Source organism: Pteropus medius, unplaced genomic scaffold (assembly GCF_902729225.1).
Source record: "Pteropus medius unplaced genomic scaffold, Ma_sr-lr_union100, whole genome shotgun sequence".
Classification (NCBI taxonomy): Eukaryota; Metazoa; Chordata; class Mammalia; order Chiroptera; family Pteropodidae; genus Pteropus; species Pteropus medius.
Genome location: NW_024354875.1, coordinates 33,092,517 through 33,118,048, shown reverse-complemented (window position 1 = coordinate 33,118,048; position 25,532 = coordinate 33,092,517). Strand labels below are relative to the sequence as shown.

Sequence of the window (25,532 nt, the reverse complement as noted above, 5' to 3'; positions counted from 1 at the left end):
TTTATATTTAGTAATTTAATACTGGACACTTTGTGTGTGTTGGGACTGTTCTGCTCATCACCAAACCCTGATACCTAAGAGGGCACCGTGTCCTACCAGAAGTTTAATGAACGTCTGAATGAACGAATATAAGAAAACGTTTGTCATGGCAAACAAATTAACTTACGTATTTACATTCTCCTATGTAATACCATATTGTCTCTTTATATTATTACTACTGTGGCATTCCCTTTCTCACATATTTATTGAGCAATGACTATGTTCAAGGCACGTTTAGATGCTGTAGGTACAGTAGTGAACAAAAGAGATTATCTGACCCTCTTACATTTTAGTCAGTGAGACGCATATTAAATAAATGGCAGAATTACTTATTAATTCCAATAGTAGTAATGAGCTATGAAGGAGACACTCTCCAAGCACATAGAGTGGAACCTCATCTAGTCTGGAGCCAGGAAACACTTCCTAGAAGACATGTTATTTCAGCTGCTCTCTGAATAATGAATAGGAGCCAAGTTAGGGGTGGGCTCAGGGGTGGTGTTTGAAACAGGAATGAGTTTTAAACAGAAGAAACTAAATTTTGTAAGAATTTTGAATGAGGAAGCAATATGAATCTGTTGAGGGACTCAGAGCCATAACTAAAGGACAGAATAATGCTCTTAAGATGAGGCTGCTGAGGCCAGAGTACAGCGAGTCTCGTGAATCTTGTCAAGTATTTTGACCTTTGTTCTAGAGTAACAGGAACCCATTATATGGATTTAAAAGGGAGCGATCTGATTAGATTTGTAATGAACTCTTACTGTATGAGACAAGTATTACTTACAAGTTTTGTTTTGATAATTATTTCAGCCCAGAACAAAGTCCCTCATACCTAGACTAGAGTAGTTTTACTTTTGTATCCATAAATAAAAATTCATTCAACTCGCTGGCCTTTGACAGAGATTTCAAAAGAACAAAAGTAAATAAGGTTATTGTAAAATACCAACCAAACAGAAAGCCCAAAGACATGTTTAATAACAGGAGTAAACAAATTCCATCATTTTCAAAGTGCATGCAGTATTCATTTGGCATCAGCAGGTGGCGTAAGGCGTCACAGTACCGCCATAGCTCTCAGGAACAGAGAGATGTAGTTACTTAAATCTCTGCTGAGTCAGGGAGGAATAATGTCAGCTCCCAAACATGCTATTTATATTCGTGCATCATGTGACCTGGCTCAAATGTCTCATCCCAGGCTTAGTTCTTCCACTCGCACAATACAATTTTCTCATTACTAAATTTGTTTTACACATGACAAAATTTAATAGGATTCATAACATCAAAAGTTTCCCTTTAAAAATGTTTTTATAGTCTCCCTTACCCTCTCCACCAACAGATACAGTGCTCTGCAAATATTCAGGCAAACAGTATTTTTATTTCTCAATGGACAGAGGCCAAAGCTTCCTAACAGAATGTACACAGAGAAATGTCTGGTAACTGTCTTTTGTCTCAGAAGATACGAATTCAATAGTCTTTCCAAATACACATATGATAAGGCAATGAGCTTATACTCTTTTTTGCATACACATGAAATGGAGGACTTATTAGAGCTCTAAAAATTTTTAACCCAAAAAGCAAAATAAAAGTAAAAGCCTTAATTTCTAAGCTGCACTTAGAAATCAGCATTGTCATCAAGTTTTCTGGTTCTCGTCTTTACTGAAGCTAGTCTTGGTCCTTTAAAGCCAGAGGATATGACTACTGTACGAGGCCTACCTACCTCCACTCTGCCTTGTTGTGCAGGAATGAGTTACACTGGTCAGGAAGGTTAGCGTCGTTTGACATGGACTCCAGAATTGAAATGATTTGCTTGAAAGATGGCCGTTTCTGAAGAAGAGAAAATAATCACTTGTTGGGAATTAAGAAAGTAGATCTTTAAGAGAAAATCCACAAGCTTAGTAATAAGTTTAACTCATTATAACAAAATAAAATATGATGTGATGTCCTGATTTAATTATTTTATAACCACCAAACCACTCAGGTTTAGGGAACTGTTTTCCTTATTTTCAATCAATTATTCATAAGAACAGACTCAGATATCATTTTTCTATCATGTGGCCTAAAGCTGGAATAATTACAGTTTTTCTCCAGGTAAAGAAAGTACTAATTCTCTCTTTTGGGTATGATTAAGGACTTCTAAAAGGCAAAAGTTAAGCCCTTTAATTTAAAAATCTTTGTGATAAAGCAAGCATGTAAAAGTTGAGTCTAGATGGTAGGTAGGCCAGTGATCACTGTAAAATTCTTTCAACTTTTCCATATGTTTGAAAATTTTGTAATAAATTTTTTGGGGAAAATCTACTCATCAATCTATCAGAACTGACAAAATTTCCTAAACTAGTTCCTCAGAAAAATTCCTCAATTTTAAAGTCATTGTTCTCAATGTTTATTCCACATTATAACTAGCTTTGCTGCTAGGAAACGTTAAGGTACTATTCACTAGAAATTGAAAAAGCAGTGGTTAGGTGTATTTCTTTAGCTAGAAGTAACTACACTAGTCTATCTCTTTAGACTCTAGTCAAGGTTGAGACAAAAGGTTAAAACAAAAATGGAGAAAGATAATAAAAGGGTGATGCACATTCTCTCTTCATCATGCCACATAATTATACCATTTCTGAACAAATTACAGTTGGAGCAATTAAAACATGCATTTTAATTTAGGAGCACAAAAACAAGAAGGAACAATGTTGAGGTGGCTTGCTCTCAGGACTTGAGCGTTTCCTACATTAAGAAAGGCATTTTTTCTATTTCTCAGGAATATAAAACAGATATTTATTCTGAGTTCTGCCACTACTGTACTCTTTTAAGGGTGTGTGTGTGTGTGTGTGTGCGCGCGCGCACGTATCTGTGTGTATGTGTGCATGTTCTTTTTTCAAAGAGGAGGGCATAAGTAGCAAAATGTCACTGATGTGCACTCAACCTTCTAATAAGCAAAAAGGAAAATGCTTTAAGTAGGAAATTTGAAAAATATTCTGTTTGTCTTTTTTTGACTTCATGTTCACTTTAATTTCTCCTGCTATGTGTCAGGTTGCAAAAGGAAAAATGTTTCAATTATTTGCACAAGAACTAATTATATAACAAATATAGGATTTTCATTTTGCATGAAAAAGCAGCAGGAGGAGCTAATGAATTTTTAAAGACTAATTTTTTTCCTCTATTTAATCATTCTTGAAATAATGTAAAATTCTTTTGTAACTGGATGACAAATATCCCTAGAAAAATCATGATTTTACCACTAGCAAATGCTCTCAGATGGAATTTATCCAAGTGAACATTTATAAAGTAATAACAGTTCAGAATTTTGTGGTACTATTCTATGAGTATTCTGGTTACAGAATACAACATTTGGACTAGGGTCTTATATAAGTTCATCTGAAAGGACTTAGTTTCCTTTTAGGTATTATGTAGGTTTGCTTACTTAAAAAGTCCTAACTAGGACCATTTATTGAACATCTGCAAACAGTGTTTCTTTAGTTGTTATCTTCATTTATGGATAAGGAAAATCAGTCACAGGAAAGTATGAATTTCCCAGCATCACATGGGAAGCAAGTTACAGAACCAGGGACCAGGCACCTAAATCCTTCGAAATGTTTTATCACACGAGAGTAAGATAGTACTTCCTATCAAACTCAGGGCTTTAACTGTTATTTTTTTCTTATTTACAAATGTCACTTTAGAACTTGAACCAATACCTACCTTTACTTCCTTCTTTTCTTCAATAAAATATTTTGAGCACCTGGGGCAAACCAATGAAATGACCTGGCATTTACCTAATACCAGCTTTCTCTTGTATACATTTTACCTTCTTCCTTGCAAAAGAAAGTGTTTTTATAGGTCTGAGGTAAATATTTTAATCTGTGTGGTAATACTCTAAAGTTTAAGGACTGAAAAAAAAACCCCAAAATATTTTAAACAATCATTACTCTACATACGTGCACAGGACTGGCACCAACTTCTGGTTGAATTGCTACATCTTTATAGCCAGAGAACTAAAATGTACCTCTCAGGAAATAAACCTTGGGCATCTACTTATTCAATTTATGTAAGGTGCTATATGGAAACACACAGAAAAACTAGCTCTGTTCCCTTTTAGAGCCTGTGAATCCATTTATAGAGAAAAGATATTTAAAAAAATACAACAACAGTACAAGGTAAGGCACAAGCTTAGATTATGGTTTAGGAAAAGGAACACTAATTATGGGCTGGGGTTAAACAGAATAACCAGGGAAGCTTGATGATAAAGTAGTCAGGGAAGAAAAGAAGGAAGAGCACGTTCAGGGAATGAAGGTGGGGAAGCTGCGTCCAGAGATCAGCAACGAAAGAAACTGGACCTCAGCTGGGTGTATAATCAGATCGAACACAGGGGCCACAGATTGGTTTTATCAGAATAAAATGTCATAAATTTAGGACACAGAACTCAATCAAACTTTATACTTCACATAGCTAGAACACAAGATTACTATGGTCCTAAAGAAGGGTCAGCTTACTACATGTTGAAGACATGCTGACTTCACGGCACCAACACTGGGCCTAATGTCCTTATTGTGTTAGCTGTTTATACTGTCATTTAATTAATGCACCATAAATGTATATTCTTACAATTTTAATTACTGTAGTACAGAGTTTCTGATTAAGAAATTCAAAACCTGCTTTGCATACTGAAATATAATTACAATTATAGAGATCGAGTCGCACTAATCTAATTCAATGCAAATAATTTCAGGTGAAATTTCTGCTTAAATGTCAGAGAGGAAAATACTGACAAAATGATTGTATGTGCCACAATGGACATATAACTGGTAGAAAGAATATGAAAAGGGCAGGGTACTATGACACCATTTTAACAGTATAAAATAACTGTTCTAGAGCATGCTTGCAAATAACCACTTATAGTTTCTACTGGATTAGTTGCAAAGTGCAGGCATTTCTCTTACTGCTTAAAAATTCCCATACTCTGCAAAATTACACTCTAAAATAATAGGGCCTAAACAGGGGCAGGGCTGACCATTCAAAACCTATGCAACTTTGTCACAGCATACTAATAAAAACAACAGCTGTCCTAAACAGAAATACTAACAGTTAAAAAATATGTTAAATTCTTTAATAAAAAAAAAATACTAATATAGAAGTCTAAAAAAGGGTTAAGGCAGTTTAATGTATAGAAAAGAAAGCAAAGATTGAGGCTGCTGGTTATGAGAGGAAAGGCAACAAATCCTAACAGGACAAAGCCCTGGGCAGCCCAGCCAACAGGTAGCACGTTGGGTGAGAGGGCCTTATAGCTCCGTGTCGCTTGCTGCACCACTGGCCACACTGCTGTACCTGAGGTTTAGCTGTTCTCACTTGGTAGTGCAGATCAGTGTGCTGGGAAACTTCACATATGACTCGCTGGGAATTCTAAGTTACACTAACACAATTCCCATACTCACCAATTGTTTATGAGTTATCCCCACCAGAGAAATATGTGGAAGAACATGGCATATATTATCACTCATTCTTCTTGAGGGTCAGACTGAAACTGGGTTTAAATTAAGGAAGAAATTCCATTCTTAAGATTTTCTTTTTAGATCTTTATTTAAAAGGTTAGTTTGCAATATATCTATTCCATGAAAAACTGGATGAATTGGAACTATGAAACTTTAATTCCTTTCTTGAGTATATTTCACTTTTATTGTAGGGTTTAATCTGTAAGAATCTTTTTTATTTCTTCTTTTTATTATGGAAAATTTCAAACGCAATGGTAGAGAAAACAACACAATAGACCTCTATATACCTATCGCTCAGTTTCAAAAATTATCATGATAAATCTTATTTCACCTATACCATCATTCATCTTCTTCACTTTATTTTGAAGCAAATCCAAGACTAGCCTATCATTTTATCTACAAATATTTCCTTATGTATGTGAGGGACTTTTAAAATGATCTTTGCAAAGAAAGGAAATGGACCATTCATGCTTAAATGTGATAACCACATGAAAGTCTAAATTTTGGAATTTCTCCAACTCTATTGTGATAGCCTAAAAAACATCACTGAAACTGGGCAGGAAGTACGTATTAAGATTCTCTGTAAGTGCTACTCTTGCCTGGTGTTTGGTTAGAAAGGCAATACAGTGTAGTGGTCAACAGCAAGGACTTGGGTTCATGCCCAGGCCCACCACTTACTAGCTGTGTGGCCTTGAGCTCATTACTTAACTGCTGTGTGCCTTGGTTCTTCATCTATAAAATGGGGATAATAACAGTACCTATATTTCACAGAGATATTGTGAGGAATAAGTAAGTTAATAGACATAAAGTACTTAGAACAATGCCTGACATATAATAAGCACTGTGTGTTAGCCATCTTTATAACAGGAAGGTGCAATAGTTATTATTAAAGATTAAAAAGAAAGGAACAAATTTCGCTTTATTGAGTCAAGAATGTCAGAGTGCTGTCAGAAAGAGCCAACAATGAGCTTCCAGGATCAAGATAGGCAGATGTGAACAAAAAGCCTTACAGTCAGTTTGGGGAGCAAGAACTGCAGTCCAGCTTTGCTTTGTAACAGATTTTATTACTCCATTGTGAAAACTCGAAGCCTGAGCCTCATCCCCACACTGAACCTACTACTGTAAATATTCCTGGCTGTCTAAAAAAAGCTGGGGGGGGGGGCGCCAGGGGGAAGGTGGTAAAAAAACCTCAAAGCCAAACAAATGAAATTTCAGAATTCTGAACAAACAATGACAATGACAACAGCAACAACAACAACAACAACAAAATATATATATATACCTTGGCATCAGCTTCCCAACACTGATGTAACAGTTCAGCAAAACTTCTAGGGCAACTGCTTGGAATGGTTAATCTCTACAACAGAGAAAGTAAAAACAAAACAAAATAAAACGCTCATTAAAAAGAGCAAATACTAATTGAAGGATCATAAAAAAGTTAGTTTAAGAGCATGAACAAGACATTAAATTTAAATTTTACACTTTTTAATATATGGCAGATGAGAATTTACGTTTAGATTCGTATCTAATCTCTGAAGACGCTTACACTTTTCCCCTAAAGAGGATCAGAGTCAGCACAGCTAATGCTATAAATGTAGAATCAAGTTTAAAAGAAACTACAGCAGGAGAGGGGCAAGTTTGAACTTAAATACTAAACCTAAAACAGCAAATCTATCACTGCACTTTTATAGGCAACTATGAAATATGCAAACAGGCCGGGTAACTTGGAAACCAGTTCAGCTTTGGCAGTAGATGTACAACTCTGAAAACATCTTCAGCACAGACAATCCCAAGATTATTTTATTTTATTTATTTATTTTTTAAGGCAAGGCAACCCTTGTTTGACCTCACAGATTGCAAGGACCTTGTCTGCTTACAATCCCTTATTTTTAAAAATTTTTTATGCCTACAGCACCTGGTCTTCCTAGGAGGTCTCCCATCCAAGTACTAACCAGGCCCGATCCTCCGAGATAATTTTAAAGAAGAGTGCCTTTTCTCATTGGTAAATAAGACATTCTGAATGTATGACTCATTATGACTTAGTTTTAGTCAAACCCATAAAATGTAGGACCTGATACAACAAAGATTATAATGAGCATCAGTCCTGTTCTAACATTGCAGTGGTTCCTTTAGAAATCTAGGGAGGTATTCTTTTGGTCGTTTTAAGACTAGAGGGCTGCACCTGGAACAGGTCATGAATACTTGCCATCCTTCAACATGCCATAAAATCCTACATGATTAAGGATTCTCCTACATTCCATCAAATTTCGAATGTCCCATGTGCATTCACATAAGTAAAACAAGTGAACAGTGAGGTTTACAGCTTTCTGAGCCTGGACTCTAACTCTGACTTGCAAATAAACACAAAATATGTTTTGAACACTTTTTAAATGTACTTAACTTTCTAAGAATGCTATTACCAAATAAAATAAATCAAGGGTAGATTGAGTTTTGCATTATATGTAACCTAACCAAAGTTTTTGGAAAATGTCACCAACAACAGCGTTGCTCATGGTACTGGAGTCATTAACTCAGCTCTACTCTGCATTTGTAGCTGCATAGGTGCAAGCATCAAAAACTGCTCCATGATCTCTTCCACTGCACTACATAATTCCATTAATACATAATTCCACTACACACTGCAATACATAATTCCATTAATTTCTTCTTTATATTACAGTTGGAGCATTATTATTGATATTAAATACAATGTGTGTAGGTAGGTTATATTACCTCTGGATTTCATTTCAGGAGGTAGAGGGGGCGTTAACACAGCAGTTATAAAAAAGAGCACTGGGTGTGATGGAGTTGAGAACTACTGTGCTAAGAAGTACTGAGATTTACTCCATGGTATTGTTTGCCAAAGAGGTTTTGCAAATAAAAAACTTAAAACTGAATTTAGTTGGATTTAGGGGAGGCCACCTGTAAAACTAGAAAAAGAGTTGCCTTGGCAAGAAAACACTATATTTGGAATTACTGATAGCCTTAAAATAAAAAAGGACAAAGTAAAAAAAAAAAAAACAGCCCTAAGTTAGAGGTTATGCTAAGCATTTTTTAAACTTTGAGCCTTGTGATTTTGTAGAATAGAGCACAATGTAATCAACTGTATTATTATTTTAATGTAATGTGAACTGGAAACTTTTTTATGAAGATCAAAAGAAAAATCAGGTGTTTCCTTAAAAAAATAAGATGGTTGGGGGTGGCAACTAATAAAAACAGACAGCAATTGCAATTATGCAACTGACTGTATCCCATGTGTAACGAAAAATAACTTTTCATAAAGGGTAATATTTTCAACACCACTTATCTCACCATTTTTTCTAAGAACTAAAATGTGAACTGGATGAATATGAATGTTGAGCATTTCTATTGTATTTTCTTACTGACAAACTTTTTAGATATCATATCTGAGGCATTATATTCAAGGACACAAAATTATTTTAAAGTATATGACATTCAAATTATCAGTTAAATCTAGACTCAAATCTAGACTCAGACACTTTATGTAATGGATTATTTTGGTGCATTAAAAAGTATTTAAAACAAAATCCAAAATACTTAAGTCCCGATTACATAATTGTGGGCATTCCTAATGCATTAAAACATTCTGAAGTAATCAGATTATTAGCACTAGGTTTGCAATACTGCTTAAAACTTAAATAATTAAAAATAAAAAGTTTCAAATTTAAAATTAAAATATTTCCCAACTAAATTAGGCATGACATTTTTAAAGACCATATTCTTTTTTGCACCATTTTCTATGAAAGATGCAAAAATCATTTAAGACAAGTTTATTATCTTAAAGTATAGTCAAGAACAATGAATTAAGTTTTTTGAGGATTTCTATGTTAATCAAAAATAGTAGTTTTGCTACTTAGAACGAAACATATTTTATATGAGAATTTAAGTATTTATAAATATAAAAATTATGCTGCCAGAACATTCTAAATGACTACTAATTGAGATTTATGGAAATTACAAAGGCAAATATACATGTTACATTTAAAAAATTTATTAGTAATGCCCTCTAAGTTTCATGCCTTCTATAAGGGTTGTTTGCTTTGTAAAGTTTAACAGTGCTTTATGGATCTAGTATTAATAGGATTTCATATTAGGAAAAATTATTTAAAGACCTTATTTCATAATTAAGGTTATAGAAGCAATGACCTTCAGGTATAATTTTTAGAATGTATTGCTCTTCCTATAGATGCAAAAAGTAATCTTAAATGGTGAAACCAAGTAAGGTCTACAGTCTAGTTAAGAAAAATATATCGGTACAGCATAGGGAATATAGTCAATAATAATGTAATAACTATGTATGTTGCCGTGTGGGTACTAGACTTATGTCTAACCACTATGCTGTATACCTGAAACTAATATAATATTGAATGTCAACTGTAATTGGAAGAAAAAGAGTAATGAATGTATCAATGTTAATTTCCAAGTTTCGCTATTGTACTATACCTATATGTCACCAGCAGGGGAAGGTGGGTGAAGGGTACACAAAATTCTTTGTAATATTTTTGCAACTTCCTGTGAGTCTCCCATTATTTCAGACTATAACATTAAAAAGAAAAGGTAATCCTAATATTTGGATATAGGTATATTCTAGGGTCACTAGTCACATTTGATATGTCTCTCTGAAAGTTTAAACACATCATTCTTTGTTTAAATAAGTCCTGTTTAAAAAAAAAATTGAAGTTGAGGTGATTTGTAACATATTTAAGTCAAATTCTCAATTTTGTTATGAAATGAAATAAATCCTTGGGAATTCCTTTCATGCTATGTCGAAGAATTCATTTTAGAAATAAGTACCTCTGCTTCTGAGGTGAAATGAAGACACCCTCTTGAATGATGACAATGGAAACTACTTTTAAACTTAATTTTCATATTTTTGACAAATAAATACTGTGCAGAATGAGAATAGACAAGTAAATATCTTTGTAATATCCAATTTTCCTTAACTTCATTAGGAAGTTGAGAAAATTTATTTCATCATCTGGGTTTCTTTCGATTTACTATTATATTTAATAAATACAGTTTGGGGGGTATTTGAGTAGTCTCCATCAGTTTTAGCAGGTCATCATATCATACCATAGATAAAACAGTGCACTTCACTGTACAGGATCCCTGGGGAGGAAGGGGGAGATCACGTACATGTTGAGGAGGTTCTAAGGGTTATTTATGGGTGGTTCCCAACCCTCAAGTCAGCTACACAAAGGAAGTTTCTAAATTAATTTTTCTCTTCAGCTTTAAAATTCCTTGATGAATACGCCAATGTTTTGAAAGGGCTTCAGATTCATACCCATTTTGCCGTCCTTTAGATGAAATGTTATTTACAAATATTAATTAGTCTCTCTTATACATATTTGGAGGGTCCAGTTAGCTTTTTAAAAAGCTTTCTTCTAGTTTATCTTGAAACCATGTAGAGGGGAAAAATTACATTGAGTGATCTGCTCCAAAGTCAACAGAAGGTCAATAATTTTCTTCACTCTCATTTGTAAACCGAGACTCAAATATCTAATCACCTCACTGGCAAAAGAAACAGAACAGAAACAAGTGGGTTCTCCTATCATGAAAATATCAGTCATCCTGTATATGAGGTCTGATTTAACAGCACATCATGAATTCCTATCACATTTAATTAAAACAGAGCAGCTCTTGTGAAACAATGAGTAGGACACATTCTTGAATATAACCCCTTTTCGTTGTTTTTAAATTGGCAGCTCTCTCCCATCAAGTTCAGCTATCATGAACATTTCATCCATTCTCAATGGCTCAGGAGGACAAATTAATAAGGTAACTCTGGATTATGTGATCTGAAATACGGAAACTCGGTTTCTCTTAGTCAATAGCAGCTTTTTGATTAATGTAGTTTGTTCCGGTGCTCGCATGGGGAGCAGATCAATCTAATTCTTTTAATGCATTAAAAAGGGACACTCTCTATATAATCACCTTTTGCAAATTTTTTTTATCCTTAGGTTGCACTCTCATCCTTTGCGGGAGGGCACGAGTAAGGTTTGGAAATGAAGAAGCTTTGTGAAATGAAGTTGTTTTGCAGCGCAAAGACAACTGCATGCCTCCATTCCATGACTTAAGTTCTTATAATACATTGATATTGGATGCTTCATCCTTATGCTAAAAATTTCCATGGCTGTGCGTTTCAGTCACAATTTTAAACCTTTCAAAATGTAGTTGCTCTCTTTGATATGAATGTACCGTGTTCTCTGATGTAGGCTCATAGGTCCAACTAACTGAAAGCCTCAATTTGTGGGAAGAAGAAAAGCGAGGCTGGGGACACAGCACAAACGGTGTTTACGCCACTGAAGTTCTTTTGAAATGGAAAGGCTCTGCATGAAGAAGCGAACAGTTATGCCACTGCCTCGCCAATTCCAGTGAGGAGCTCATCTTCAATGTAGTGTTCAACGTAGGTGGCAAAACTGTAATTTTTCCCTTTTTTGAAACTATTTTTTCTTCTTTTATTTTTTGAAATTCTCATCTAAGCGACAGTTTCTTGTACTATAGTGACTCCTGCTGGGAGAGGTAAGTTGAAGTAGCTGAAGGTCTCTTACAGATATATCAACTCCCGGCCAGTAAAAAAGATGTCCTAAACGCAGGAGATGGAGTTAAACTGTTCCCCTACCTTGGACGCAATGGCTTCTTTCATCACTAAGAACAAACCCCTAGGTTTTACAATTGAGACTGAGAAACTAGTACAGTACTTGTACAATTTTTGATCTACAGCATCACGACGTGAAGCTGCAACAATTAGATGTAAAGGGTCCATTCATGAGGAATAACATCACTTTGACCCTTTGTGTTAGCTCCTACTGCTAATCTTTCCATAAGCGTGAACTTACTTTCAATTTGAAGAAGATGAAAAAGTCTTTTGCAAAACCCCAATACTGTTTTCTGATCTATGTACCTGAATGGAGAATCGTAGTCTTACCTCGTTTTTTTCCACTACAAGCCAAGCTACTTGTAATCCTTCCAAACCTTTAAAGGGGACCTCCCTTGTTAGCATCTCCCAGAGAACCTGGAACAAAAAGAAAATGGAATTTTTATTCTTGTACTTTATATTTTTGGCATATTACTGAAACTTTATCTAATATTTAACTGTATCCAATTACCAGACACAACCAACCCCATCTGTAGAAACTTGGGCAAAACGTATATATTCATGCATAGGACTCCTTCCATATATTATATACTTTTTTTTAATTAAAAAATTCTGGTTTAGAAATTAGAGCATCTAGAGCCAGACTTAAAATTTTATGAAACCAGTAGGCCTAACTTTATTTTGCAAGTTATTAGAATTGTCATGTATTCCCATGAATTAGATTTTATATTGTTAGTCAAAACTCTTTCTACCTTCAATCTCTGATAAATTTCTCTGTAATAACTGGAAATTCACCCATATTTTTAAAGGTTCAATAATGGTCTCATCATAAAAAAAAAAAATCAGGCCCCGAATCTAAATCACTGGCTAAACCACTTACCCCACAATGGTAGGTACTTGCAAAATTATAACATTTAGATTTTATGTTTTAGAGAAATCCCTCAAAATGAGTCAGCCTAAGGAATTCATTTTTATCTACCAATAACACAATTTATTATACTATATTTTAAAGTGTAGTAAACACTTCACATACACATATATAGGCTGAGAGTGTGTGTGTATGAGACAGAGAATTTATGTGTGTGTCCATCTCTCTGCACTCCTTGAGATCAGTATGATTAATAAATCTGCACCTGAATGCCCAAAAAAAGCAAACTGATTCTGGAAAGGCTGAAAACAACCCATGATTTTGTTTTCTCTTTAAACACCGAGTAATGGAGATTTTTACACTCAGTTACTTTCTCTATTTATACATATGAGCATCAAAATTTGAGTTTACCAATATTTTGTGAAATATGAAAACAATTATGATTTTATCAATAATAATAATAACCACTATCATTTATCAATAGATTATGTCCCAAGTACTCTGTTAAACCCTTTACATTATGTTGTCAATGATTAATATCAATCCTGATGGATACATATCATCCTCATTTTATAGATGAGGACACTAAGGCTTAAGAAAGTTAAGTCAACTTGCCCGAAGGCACTCAGTTATCAAGTGGCAGAGCTAGACCATGAACTTGCTGTCTCACCCTTAAGATCAGCTCTTAACCCCATGTAACTTTAGAGAATGAAAAGATGAAGTTTGAGAGAGAATGCGACATGCCATATTTTAGTGTGGAGCCATGGCAGAAGCAAATGAATTCAGCAGTTTTGATTTAGTTATCGCTTGTTCTAAAAACAAAAACAGAGAACCTTTTCTAAATAAGAATGTAGAATGAGGACATATACTCTATTCAAGTAAACCCTATACACCTTCAACTCTATATCTACTATTTCCTCAATCGGTGCTCAGTCTTATTCAAACCATAACATGTTAAACAAATTCTGGCTAATACGAAGATAATTAGCACAAAAATCAGGGAAATTGGCAGATGCTGCTCAAGCAGGAGAAAAAATATTCACTGAAGCCTCTTTGGGCTTTTAATCAAGTGTGTTAAGGTACTTCTTTCGAAGAGCTACTGAATAATTCTATTTGAGTCACAGAAGTGATTAGGAAAAGGTAAGGGGCATCCCAGAAAGGAATGATTCTAGCGAACACCGTAAGTAAAAGAAGAACAAGAATAGGTATGCAATCACACCTGACATACTGCCTTCACAGGGGAGGGGAAGGGGGCCAGTGAGAGTGCTGAGCAGGAAATGAAGCCCCTCAATTTGTCGCAATTACCTCTCCCCCAGTGTTGGGGTTGGAGAGGGAAAGGGATAGGAAGAGCAAGTAAATTAATGGATTTGGCATTCCTAAGGAGAATGGGAATAGGGGATTGGCCTCAAATAAATCAAATGCACGAGGCCCCAAAACATCCAGATGAACAGCCTCACACGCTCCCCTCCTCCCGGCCCCCCTTTGGAGTTTGACCTGCATGCGCAATACACTGCGTGCACCCACACACGAAGACAGACTGGGTCTTTTGAGGGAAAATGCAAAACCAAGAGCTTGGGGAATAGCACCAGAAAAAGATTTATGTCATTCTTTATTCCAAAATATTCAGTTGGAAAATGTCCAAAATTGAATAAGGTACTAGTTATATTTCTCCAAGAGTTCTAACTCTGGAAAAATAGGGCAGTTTCATTTTATTCCCATTCTGAGTCTCTGAAGAGCTTGACTGTAGCTGAGGGAGCCATGTGAGGAATGTAAAACTGTCAGGGATGGATGGTGTCATTAAGTGCTGGGTTCTGAAGCCCAAATGAGGTCTTTAGTGTAATTCCAGGATGAGCACGTTTCATGATTTCCTATTATTAATTCACCAGATTCAGGAATGTTATCAAAAAGTAGGTGGTATGAGATAGGACAACAGCTTTTCCTACACTAAACACAATGACATTTGGCACAAAAAAGTAACGTTGTCGAGGAAGTCATTTGGAGGTCTAAAAATACATTAAACTATGCCTGAAAATATCAGTTATAGAGATGCAGGCCAAATATTGTGATCTTTCAACCTTAAAAATATTTTCCAATTCATTTTATATTGACGCGTCCTCACATTTAAACTGCTCACAAGGAAATTTTCTATTTTTAGTGTACAGAAGAGAAATTTGGATAAGACTTGTGTACTTTTCCTGCCTTTTCTTTTACAAACAATGAAAAGCCATTACCTGGGCTGGGCCAGTGCTGGAACAGGGCTCACAGACAAGTGATGCTCTCTCTTAACTCTATTTGCGACCCTGGTTTTGGCTGAGAAGCTTCTAAGGGTAATCCTTTCTGCATCGTCATTAGGATAGTTTTGGTTTTTAAGAGTGGCTAGGCCTTGTGTTCTCGTAAGTCTTATGCTTTCAATGATTTTTGCTTTCCTCAAATCTTCTGTGTGTGTGTGTGTGTGTGTGTGTGTGTGTGTAACATACTAAACACTCCTCTGATTTGGTCCTTCAAAAGAAGTCATCATAAGGAGGGAGAAAATTTCCTTGTCTTATAAAACAGAGAGGGAAACAATTGCCTGTCTAGCAAAGTTTACCAGCTTAGAAGGAAGAATCCCAGGATCCACTTCTGGCATTTGCAACACATTTATTTTAGGGCTGTGCGAGGCTGGTTAGTCTTGCCATGTGTTAGGAAGCAATGAAGGATAAGAAGCTGGGGAGGGCTAGGGACTTTGATAATATCAGAGGCTAAATTTTTAGAGCAAGTCTGAAAAAAATAAAAAAAATAAAAAGCAAAAATATAGTGTTTTTTTAGGAGTGGGTTTCCAAAAAGAACAACTTCTTTTACTGACAAATGAGTCCTGGCTGCTCACCCATTTTTGAAAAGACATCAAAAATTCTAAATAACCAGACTGGTTTCCTAGCTAGGTATCACTTTAAAAGTTTATGGACTGCAAACTTCTAAAATTAACATGCCCCCACGTTAACAACTGTCCTCTCCTGCTCTTTCAGAAAACACCTACTTTGAACATGCAATATTTCTTCTTCTTTTTCTCTTTTTTTTTTTAAATGTGATTGTTTAAACAAAAAGGCTCTGGAAAGTATGCCTTATACTTTTTCTTTTGCTAATGGTGTTTATCTAGAACAAAATGGGAAAGGGTCAGAATCAAATAAAATCTAGAATTCTCATTTATAATTAAATTAGCACATGCGCACTTTTGCTCAATGGGATTCTGCTGATACAACTATGGTATGAGGATGACCAGCACTCTAAACTTCTCTGTTCAATATAGTAAATAGTAGAAGTTGTTTTAAAACAGAGTCACTGAAGAGGCAGTTTTGTTTTCACCAGTTAAAAGAAGCCTCAAACATGAATGTGAAATTGATATTCAAATCATGTAACCAAGGCACACAGGTTCTGGAGAACAACATCTGGTGTGTAAATACAGAGCGCCGTTGGAAATGTTCAGTGACTGGCTGTAGAGTTTGCTAGATTAAGTTAAATTACTTGATAGAATGATGTGTTAAGCATTTTTTAAATCCCTCAAAACAAAACAAAGGTAGGGTCAGTAAACAAGTAGAAAACCTAATTCGCAAAGAGAAATGTTCAGGCCTGTCTACTGAAAAGCAGTGCGTGTCGCCTGGAGGAAAGCTTTTCAGAAAAACAAACTGAACATCTGCAGCTTCAGGAAGATTGATTCAAACTATGTTTGACATGAGGAGTCAATGTGGAATGACTGAAAGGGATTTTTAAAAGGTATAGAAAAAAACCCTAAGCTCCACAAATAGACGTCACCTCTAAACATCTTATATGGTTTACACGTGAAAAGGAATTTCGTTTTGGTTACTGGAACTAAGATTCTACTTCAGCTAAGGAAAAGCAGGTGGGTGCATTTCACACCAAAGTCCCTGGCAACTGTAAGGTTTTAGAAGAAGGCAGTGTGAAGTTTGTTTTCATAAATGAAATAATATTGAAACCAAAAGTTCACTCTATACATAATTCATAGTTGCGTCTTTTGGGTCAAAAACTTCTGAGATTGGGAAATTCCAAAACTTAGGGAGAATTTTAAAAGTAAAAGCACTGTATAAGAACTTGTAGAGTACTCAAATGAGCCTCAAAATTCTTCACATAAATGTTCAAAATAACTTAAAGACTATAACTACCTAAATATGTTTGTATATTTATATACGCATGCAGGAGAAAGGAGTGAGAACTGTGGTCTCTTGTTGAATCACTATAAACTGTTCTTCAGCCATGTTGCTTATCTTCCAATTCCTCTTGTTCTAGAAGAGAGTCTGCAAACTATGGCCTGCTGCAGAATGCAGAGCGGTTTCAACATTTTTAAAGGGTCGTAAAAAAAAAACAAGTAATAGAGACTGTAAGTGGCCCTCAAAGTCTAAAATATTTACTATCTGGTCCTTTATAGAAAAAGTTTGCTGGCCTCTGTTTTACAGGAAAAATGAGACACCACTGGTCCCAATGAGCAGTCAAAGTCCAATTTAAATTACCCTAAGTGGATATCTAGCACAGTGCCTGATAGAACAAATAGATTTTTGCTTAAAAATGAAGGAATGTAACTTCATAAAAGAAAATAATATCATAAAAAGTCTTAAATTACAACAAATTCCCCCATTTTCAGACTCCCTAGCAGATGATTTGTAGGATGATCAGAATATGGTAACTTTTAACATTAGGGACCAGTTTTAGAATCTAGTCTCCTCAGGAACTTATGGTTTTTATCCCTTTCTTTCAATGAGAATTATTTGGTCACTGTCTATAATAGTTTATAGCCTTCATTCTTAGAAACACACAGAATTACAGGACAATAGATATTTAGCCTGATACTACTGTTATCTTCCAACTTTCAAAAGTTTAGCCTTTTGCCCAAAACCTATATTTCATTCTCGAAATAATTTTTTCCAGTAGCCAATGAAATTCATCTCTATTATATTAAATTTATTTGGTATACATAAGGTGTATTATAATTTAGAAAAAGCGAGCCAACTAAAACAAGCCTAAAACTTAAGTAATGAAGCCAGCAGTAAATACCTAGAGATTGATGAATCTATAGTAAAAGAAGTGGGTCTGACAATGTTGGTTTCCTCCTATGCTATCAGCTATCACCTTCGGTTGAAAATAAAGACATTGAGGAACAAGAGGCATGTTGATCTGGGCCAAAATTAATCTGCTTCTTTTCCTGTTATTATGAAAATATCTTTTTAAGAAGTAATAATATAAATAGAGAAGGCAGTATGATTGGGAGATGAGATGTGAAGACAAGGAGTTCCAAATATTACTTTGGATTTTTAAAAGTATTTTTTAGGGATAAAAACTTACTCACAAAAATGGGCAAAGAAAGAATGCCTTTTATCATCAGAGAACTGATCTGTCCATGTTCCCCTCCCACCTAACTACTTCTCCCATTCCCCCTACCTCTTCTTTCTCTTTGCTAATTCAGATATAAGTTATTCCTCAAGAATGATCCATTTTAAAACTCCTGCAGAAGTTTCTGCTCCTTAACTGATTTATTCCTGTGGTCTCTATTCCTTGAGCACACCCTTTCCATTATTCTATTCTTATAACTATGTTGCACTATTGTTATTCTTATATGATACCTTAGATTCATGTTTCAGATAGCCACTACTGCTTTGTAAGATTTGCAGCAGACATGGGCCAGGCCATGTGCTAAATGCTAAGCACATTTTCTTCTGTACTGTCCAGAAGCAATCTAATCAGTTTAATAGTTGACATTCAAAAAGTTCCCGTTAATTAACTCATTTGTCAGACCTATTGGTGGTTTTTGAGCAGCTGATGACTATGAAGTCCTGTTCCAAATGATCTACCTTTCTGCTGACTTACAGAGATATTCTACAATCATATGTCCACCTAGGAAAGCACTCTTCATAGGAGTGCGTCAGTCCCAACACTAGTTTAGGTTCCACCTAATTTGCTTCTTAGAAGTGGCATTTGTTTCTAATCACAGAGGACAAAATAATTCAGATGCACAGAAGTGATCAATGTAAACGTTCTTTCTGGTAATTACAGTGTTCTCTCTGTTGTCACTGCTCCAGGCATTCCACCAGAAACAGTATCATTGTCTTAAAACTGTTAAATTGTTGTGTCCTTCTTCTGTAGGTTGTTTGCTTTTTGTATTTCCTTTAGCAAAAAATGAGAAATGAACTCACCACACCATAGGAATATGTGTCACAAGTTTCAGACACAGGGAGACTTTGGATAACTTCTGGAGCCATCCATGGGAAAGTTCCAACCAAGGACATGTGTGTTGTATGGTTGTGAAACCGAGAGGCACCAAAATCACAGATCTGAAGAAAGAGAAAAAAGTGTCAACTTTCTACTTATTGACTGATAAAAACACAGTAACAAAAAAACCTGCATTTGAAATTTACAAATTTTTGTTAAAAATATTTAAAGTCCTACCTTCAATACCCCATCAGCAGCTATAACAACTAAAAAAAAAAAAAAAAGATAAATTTTAACAATAATTTGAGTTATACTGAAAAAAATCAGAAATTTCCATTTTTATCTTCTATTTGGCATTATGAAGAGAAAAATTAAAGTAGTTACTGTATTGAAGATTTTGAAAAAAGGAGCTGACATTAAAACAAACAAACAAAAAAACTGATTTCATGAGGTGCTGATTAAAAAGATGTTCCAGACATTTGTTTAAATCCAATATAGCACTATCCAATAAAAAAGGCATAGATTAGTAGTAGTCAGGAGAGCCAAATTTGTACTTGGGTTCTGACACTAAACTGCCAATATAATACTGAAGATATCATTCACATTATAATTTCATGGCATATATGTTTTTTCCTCCCAACTGAAGAGCAATTTTTGTCTACAGCCATGCCACCCTGAACAAGCCCTATCCCATCTGATCTCAGAAGCTAAGCAGGGTCTGGCCTGGTTAGTAGTTGGATGGAAGACCAGATCACATAGGAAGACCAGGTGTTGTGTGTGTAAAAAAAATTTAAAAATTTAAAAAAGGGATTGTAAGCTAAAAAGGTCCTTGCAATCTGTGAGGTCAACCAAGGGTTGCCTTACCTAAAAAATAAAAAAATAAAATAATAAAATAAAAAACGAAGAGCAATTTTCTTGAAGGCAGGGACAATATTCATTCATTCACTTATTCATATATTCATTCACTTAACAAATTTTTACTGAGCACCTCGTATCGGCAAGGCCATGTCCTACATTCTATGTCCTGGAAGAGGAAGTTGAGCAAGACTGGCATTATCTCTGCTCTCAGGGAGCTTACAGTCTAACGGTCCAGACAATAAAACATACATCTATAATTAAGTGAGATAGATTCCATGATAAGAGACATAGAGATTGCTATGGAACTAAAAAGCAGGGATATCTTAAGTTTAAGGAGGTCAGAGGAAGTTTCCTGGAAGAAATGATGCTTACACCAAAACCTAAAGAACAAACTGGAATTAACCAGAAATGGGAGAGCTGGAGGAGTAAAACTTTGCTAGGCAGAAGGAAGAGTCTTGCAAAAGGTCAGCAGAGGAAAAGACATGCAACTTTGAGAGATAGGGGCCAGGTTCAGAAGGGCCTTTGTGAGAAATGAAAGCCAATGAATGATTTTTAGCAGGAAATGAATGGTCAAATATGCAAGGGGAGAGGACAGAACTGGAGGCAAGGAGACCACTGTTGTGTGGTTATGAAACTGAGACCGTTGTGCGTGCAGTTGTTACAGTCCAAGAGAGAGATGAGGATGCCTAGAGTCAGGTGGTGGCAAAGGACAGGACAGAAGCCAAGAAACATTTAGGAGACAGAATCAACTGGGCTTGAATAATTGGACATGGAGGGAGAAGGAGAAGGACTCAGGATAAAATCAAATGAAGAGGCAATACAGCATAATGGCTAGAACAGGAGTTTAGGAATCAAACTATAATTCTTCTTTATCTAATTTCGGGCTTAGGCAATTGGTGTTGCCACTCCTTGAGAAAGGGAATGCAGGAATAATTTTTTTAGGAAGTAGAGAGAAGATGAAAAGATCTATTTGGACACAGTACATTTGAGGGTCATACAAAATTCCTATGTGGCCATATCCAATAAGCAGACAGATATACAGTTGTGAAGTTGAGATCTATTTGGAAGTGTTAATATGCAGATGGGCTTTTATGAGAGAAGAAGAGAATAAGAGAGGACAAAGACTCTGAATAATTGTTTCTGGCATTTCTTTTGTTAGCCACACACGGCCTGTCATGGTAGATAACCAATGCTTATTATAGTGACATTGATAAGTGGGGAAAATAATGTTTGCATGATCTAATATATATAGAAATAGCTTAAGGGTAAATGTGATACTATATGTAAGCTATAAATGTTTTCAAATAAAGATATAAATATTGTTAATACCATATTGTTATTTTAAAAAACCGCCTCAACTACTTTTTTCTCCTTATAAGATTAAAAAGAGCTCATTTTGAAAATCTAGGATTATAAAAATCTAGGATTATAAAAATATATAACATAGAAAAATAAAAGAGTCTTGTTATTTCCTTTTCCAGAAAAAAATCGCTAAGTTAAGTCTATATTGTTTCAATGTGTATGTGTTTTCCCACCAAGTAACTGTACAAATTATAATTTTTAAAAATGGCAAGTTTTCATTGTTATTTAGTTTTCATAATGACAACGAGGATATGCCCATAATTTAATCATTCTTCTTTAGAGAGATATTTAGCATATATCGATAAAGCAGATTAAAAGCAGAGAAGTCAAATAACTTATTTAAGTTGAAATTATGAGCATAAACTGAAAATTTACAAAGTCATAAAACTCTGAAACTTCCTACTAAATTCTAGATTATTTTCTAGTAACTTCCTGTTAGCCAACTATATGTTGAAAGTGTTTAGCTCAAGGAAGCTTATGTCTAAAATGAGCCAAAAGATAAGTGATGACGTAGAAAAAGAACAGAACAATCAGCCAGAGCGACAGGCAAGGTTGAGCTGATGATCCTCCCTGGACTACTGATGAATGGCAGCTGCCCATAACTCCCCTTTCTCCACCCCCACAAACCTCACGGTTGTGGAGAATAAGCAAGGGCAGCTGGTGGATTCCCTACTCCTCTTCTTTCATTTACCAAACCTACCTATTCTAAGGATTGCACCATTAGCACATATCCATTTTAACTGCAGTGATTTAAAGATTTACTAAAAATAGTTCTCCTCCATACTTAGAAAAATCACTTAGAAAGCATGTAAATAGTTAAAGCATGTAACTGAATTGATAGCAAGATTTTCTTTTTAAGTAGCAAACTCTGATGTTTACTTCAGCTAGTGCTGGCTATCGAAATAACCCCACTGCCTTTCTCAGTTAACTTTCAAATGAGGTAATGGAAGAAATATTATTACCACTCTACTTGAAGATAATGTCTAATCCTGCAAGTCATTTTGAAATGCTCTCTTTCCGAATTATACAGGGTCATAAATAAACTTTAGAAAGTACAGAAGAGAAGAAAGAAAGAAAAAAGGCTTTGATTTACAAAGTCCTAAATGTGATGATCATTTTTGGGCACTACTCCAGGTAATATGACTGACATGAAAAATTTACACCAAATAATTCAGAAGTAACAGGAACAAAACTCAAAACTGCTAGTACAGAGAACCATCTAAAAATAGGAGACTAGACTATGTGCTTTGATCCAGTAATACCTCTTTTAGAAAATTATTCTAAAGAAATAAATAAGGATGTGTTGAAAACTTTTGCTGAAAAGTGTCTGAACTCAACACTTTTTATTATAGAAAAAAATGTAAATAACCCAAATGTCCACACTCTGTGCTATTCATACAGTGGAATACTACGTAGCCTCCTTACAATAATATAGAGAATTTTGATATTTATTAACAGTGGAAAGATTTCCATGGTATCAGCAGTGAGTCAAAATAACAGGCTGCAAAAGATATGGAAAGCATGATGTTTAGTTACATATACAGATGCATGTATTTTGTAATAAGACAGGTAAAATAAAAACATGACTACATTACCATTTCTTGATTTGAGATCTCTGTGAATCACCTTGACAGGAGCCTCCATATGTAAATAGTGCATTCCTTTTTATACAAGAAGGAAGAAAAGCCTATTAATGTCATTTTTCAACACATCACCAGTATTGCACTTCTATTTTAAACATCAGTATTATCTTTCATATTTTTGCAAATAATTCAATAACGGAAACTAAACTCATATATTCTATTATGTGATTGGTAAAACAGAGACAAGATATGTCTACCTCGGGAAAATGTATATGCTAAGGAAAATTTATGTGCTTTAATCTCTTAGAAGTTGGAATTTGATTGTGGGCAAAGTTAACTTCTTACAATGCCTAATAAGGACACCTTAATTTTCGGGAGTCTGCACAAAAATAGCACAGTTACAACTGGAAGAAGTGCTCCAATGACTAAGGTATTCCACTACCAACTGCCTCCTAAATCACTAAGTTCTGCTAAGGTTTCCAGCTTTCATTTGGATGTCTGCAGTTATCCAGCTGCAGCTTGGTTTACTTTCTCGGTGCTCATTCCAACAAGACCCTGGGAGTGAAAGTGGGGTGGCGGAGTTAGGAGAACTGGTTGGATTCATTAGTTGTGGTTGGTAAAGAATTTTATAATTCTCAGATAGAAAAATATATAGTAGTTACAAAATATTATTTTTTTTTACAAGGAAAAATCTTTGAGATAATCAATAGTTAAATGTATTCCAAAATTCTCTCCAACATGTTCAGAATGTAAATCAAGTTACTTCAGTAAATTGGATGTATATATAGTTTTACTATTTGGAATAAAAATTATACTGTGAAAGACACATACTTCGTAGTTACCTCCCTAGTGTTTGACTTTTTTTTGTATTTATGTATTGTCTACCCCCTTAGAATAAAGAAAAATAATAATTTCTACTGAAAATTTCCTCTTCTTTTATTTCTCAAATTATCTTTTCTAAATTTTGAAAGAAATAGCCTCCCTGCCCCCAATCAGACAGGTTCTTTTTTAAAATGAATTATCCATTAAACATAATTTAATAACTAGTCTTTGGTTCTTTTTTTTTTAAGTACATAGACAATTTCGATTTTATAAAGGTTAATTTTTAAAATAATTTATCATTTTTCTATTCTTCTGATTATTATATACTGAAGATTCATGAAAGAACAAAGAAATAAAAAAAATTTAAACTCTTGCCATATAAAGACATTCTTGAAAAGAATCAACTTAAGAAAAGTATTAGTAATTTAAATGATCTTATACAGGACACAATTGGAATAAAGAAAATCTAATATGAATTTCTGCATATTACAAATGTGAAAATTCAATAGCTATGACTTGGGTAACTTTTAATAATTTTTGTGACTGAATTTCATAGTCACCTCTCTCTTGCTTTAAGAACCAAATTCCTGAATTATTTTTAAGGTAGAATCTGTTTAATTACTATTATAGGTAGAGCTAAATAGTTTCTACACTTGTGACGAGCAAGAATTCCAAAAAAAACAACACTCAAGTACAATAACTTTAAATATTGGCACTTTTCTCATGACAGCAACCATTGAGAAGTACCATAAATTATTTGTGTATAATATACAGTATACGTTTACAGAACGTTTAGTGTACTCAAACACAGTAGTAATCACAATCATATAAAATTCCACTTGTTTTTATAGAGCCATCTATAGTTCTGCCTTATTTTTATTGCAAATAATTAAGGTGACCGAAAAATACCCTTACCAATTTTAAGATTTAGGGTTTCCTAAAAAAGATTTGACAGATATCATTTGAGAGAGATTTGGAATCAATGATGACCATTTTGAGACTGGTTGCAAGTTTATCTATGTTAATCGTTTCTTTTCAGATATACTTGCTGGTCTGCCCTCCACTCCTCTCTCTACTCAAAAAGAAGAGACTCTTTTCGGCCCTGAGGAGATATTCTCTTAGCAGTGATGTTAAGCAGCGTCTATTTCAAAATGCATGAAGGAACTCTTATTTGAAATGAACTATTCATTCTTTGATTTCTCAACGTTTTGTTGCTACAGTGGCTTCAATCATGGTCAAACTGAAATGTTCAAAATCATGGCTGAATTTGAAACAGAATCAACCAAACTCAACCTTCCTATTTATTCTCCAATTCTACACATAGCTTTATCGGAGAGGATTAAAGTCACTCTGATAGCATTGGTGTCTTCTTCCTTTTATAGGCCATTTCAAATACTAAGTGTTACTTGTAACTTTAAACTAACAAGCCTCTTCTCTGCCTCAGTCTACTCACCTGAGGCCACACACATTAGAACATACCTTTCAGATCAATTCACCAGCCACAAAAAAACATGATCTTACTATTCTGTAGTTTTGCTCACTGTCCCATGGCCCACTCCCATTCTTTCCATCCCTATCCTTTACTTCTGGTTCCAGTTTGCTACTTATTCCTTTTCTTTCTCTTCTTTGTCCTCATAATACAGAGTGCCAGAAGTCTTGAGAAACCCCAGGAATGACTGAGCTGATCTGGACCCAAAGGACTCGCCCCTTAGACAGTA

General features: G+C 34.9%; 1 protein-coding gene across 6 annotated transcripts in view; it reads right to left on the bottom strand.

Moving 5' to 3' along the window:
• The window catches only part of MAP3K20 (mitogen-activated protein kinase kinase kinase 20), a 154,281-nt gene that overhangs the window by 50,066 nt on the left and 78,683 nt on the right, over positions 1 to 25,532 (bottom strand). For all 6 annotated transcript variants that reach the window (XM_039855524.1, XM_039855521.1, XM_039855523.1 and 3 more), the window contains exons 5-10: positions 23,005 to 23,070; positions 19,427 to 19,455; positions 19,174 to 19,311; positions 12,460 to 12,546; positions 6,793 to 6,867; positions 1,751 to 1,857 (exon numbers count right to left, since the gene is read on the bottom strand). In XM_039855524.1, the coding sequence (XP_039711458.1) occupies positions 1,751 to 1,857; positions 6,793 to 6,867; positions 12,460 to 12,546; positions 19,174 to 19,311; positions 19,427 to 19,455; positions 23,005 to 23,070 (502 nt within the window). The remainder of the gene's footprint in view (positions 1 to 1,750; positions 1,858 to 6,792; positions 6,868 to 12,459; positions 12,547 to 19,173; positions 19,312 to 19,426; positions 19,456 to 23,004; positions 23,071 to 25,532) is intronic.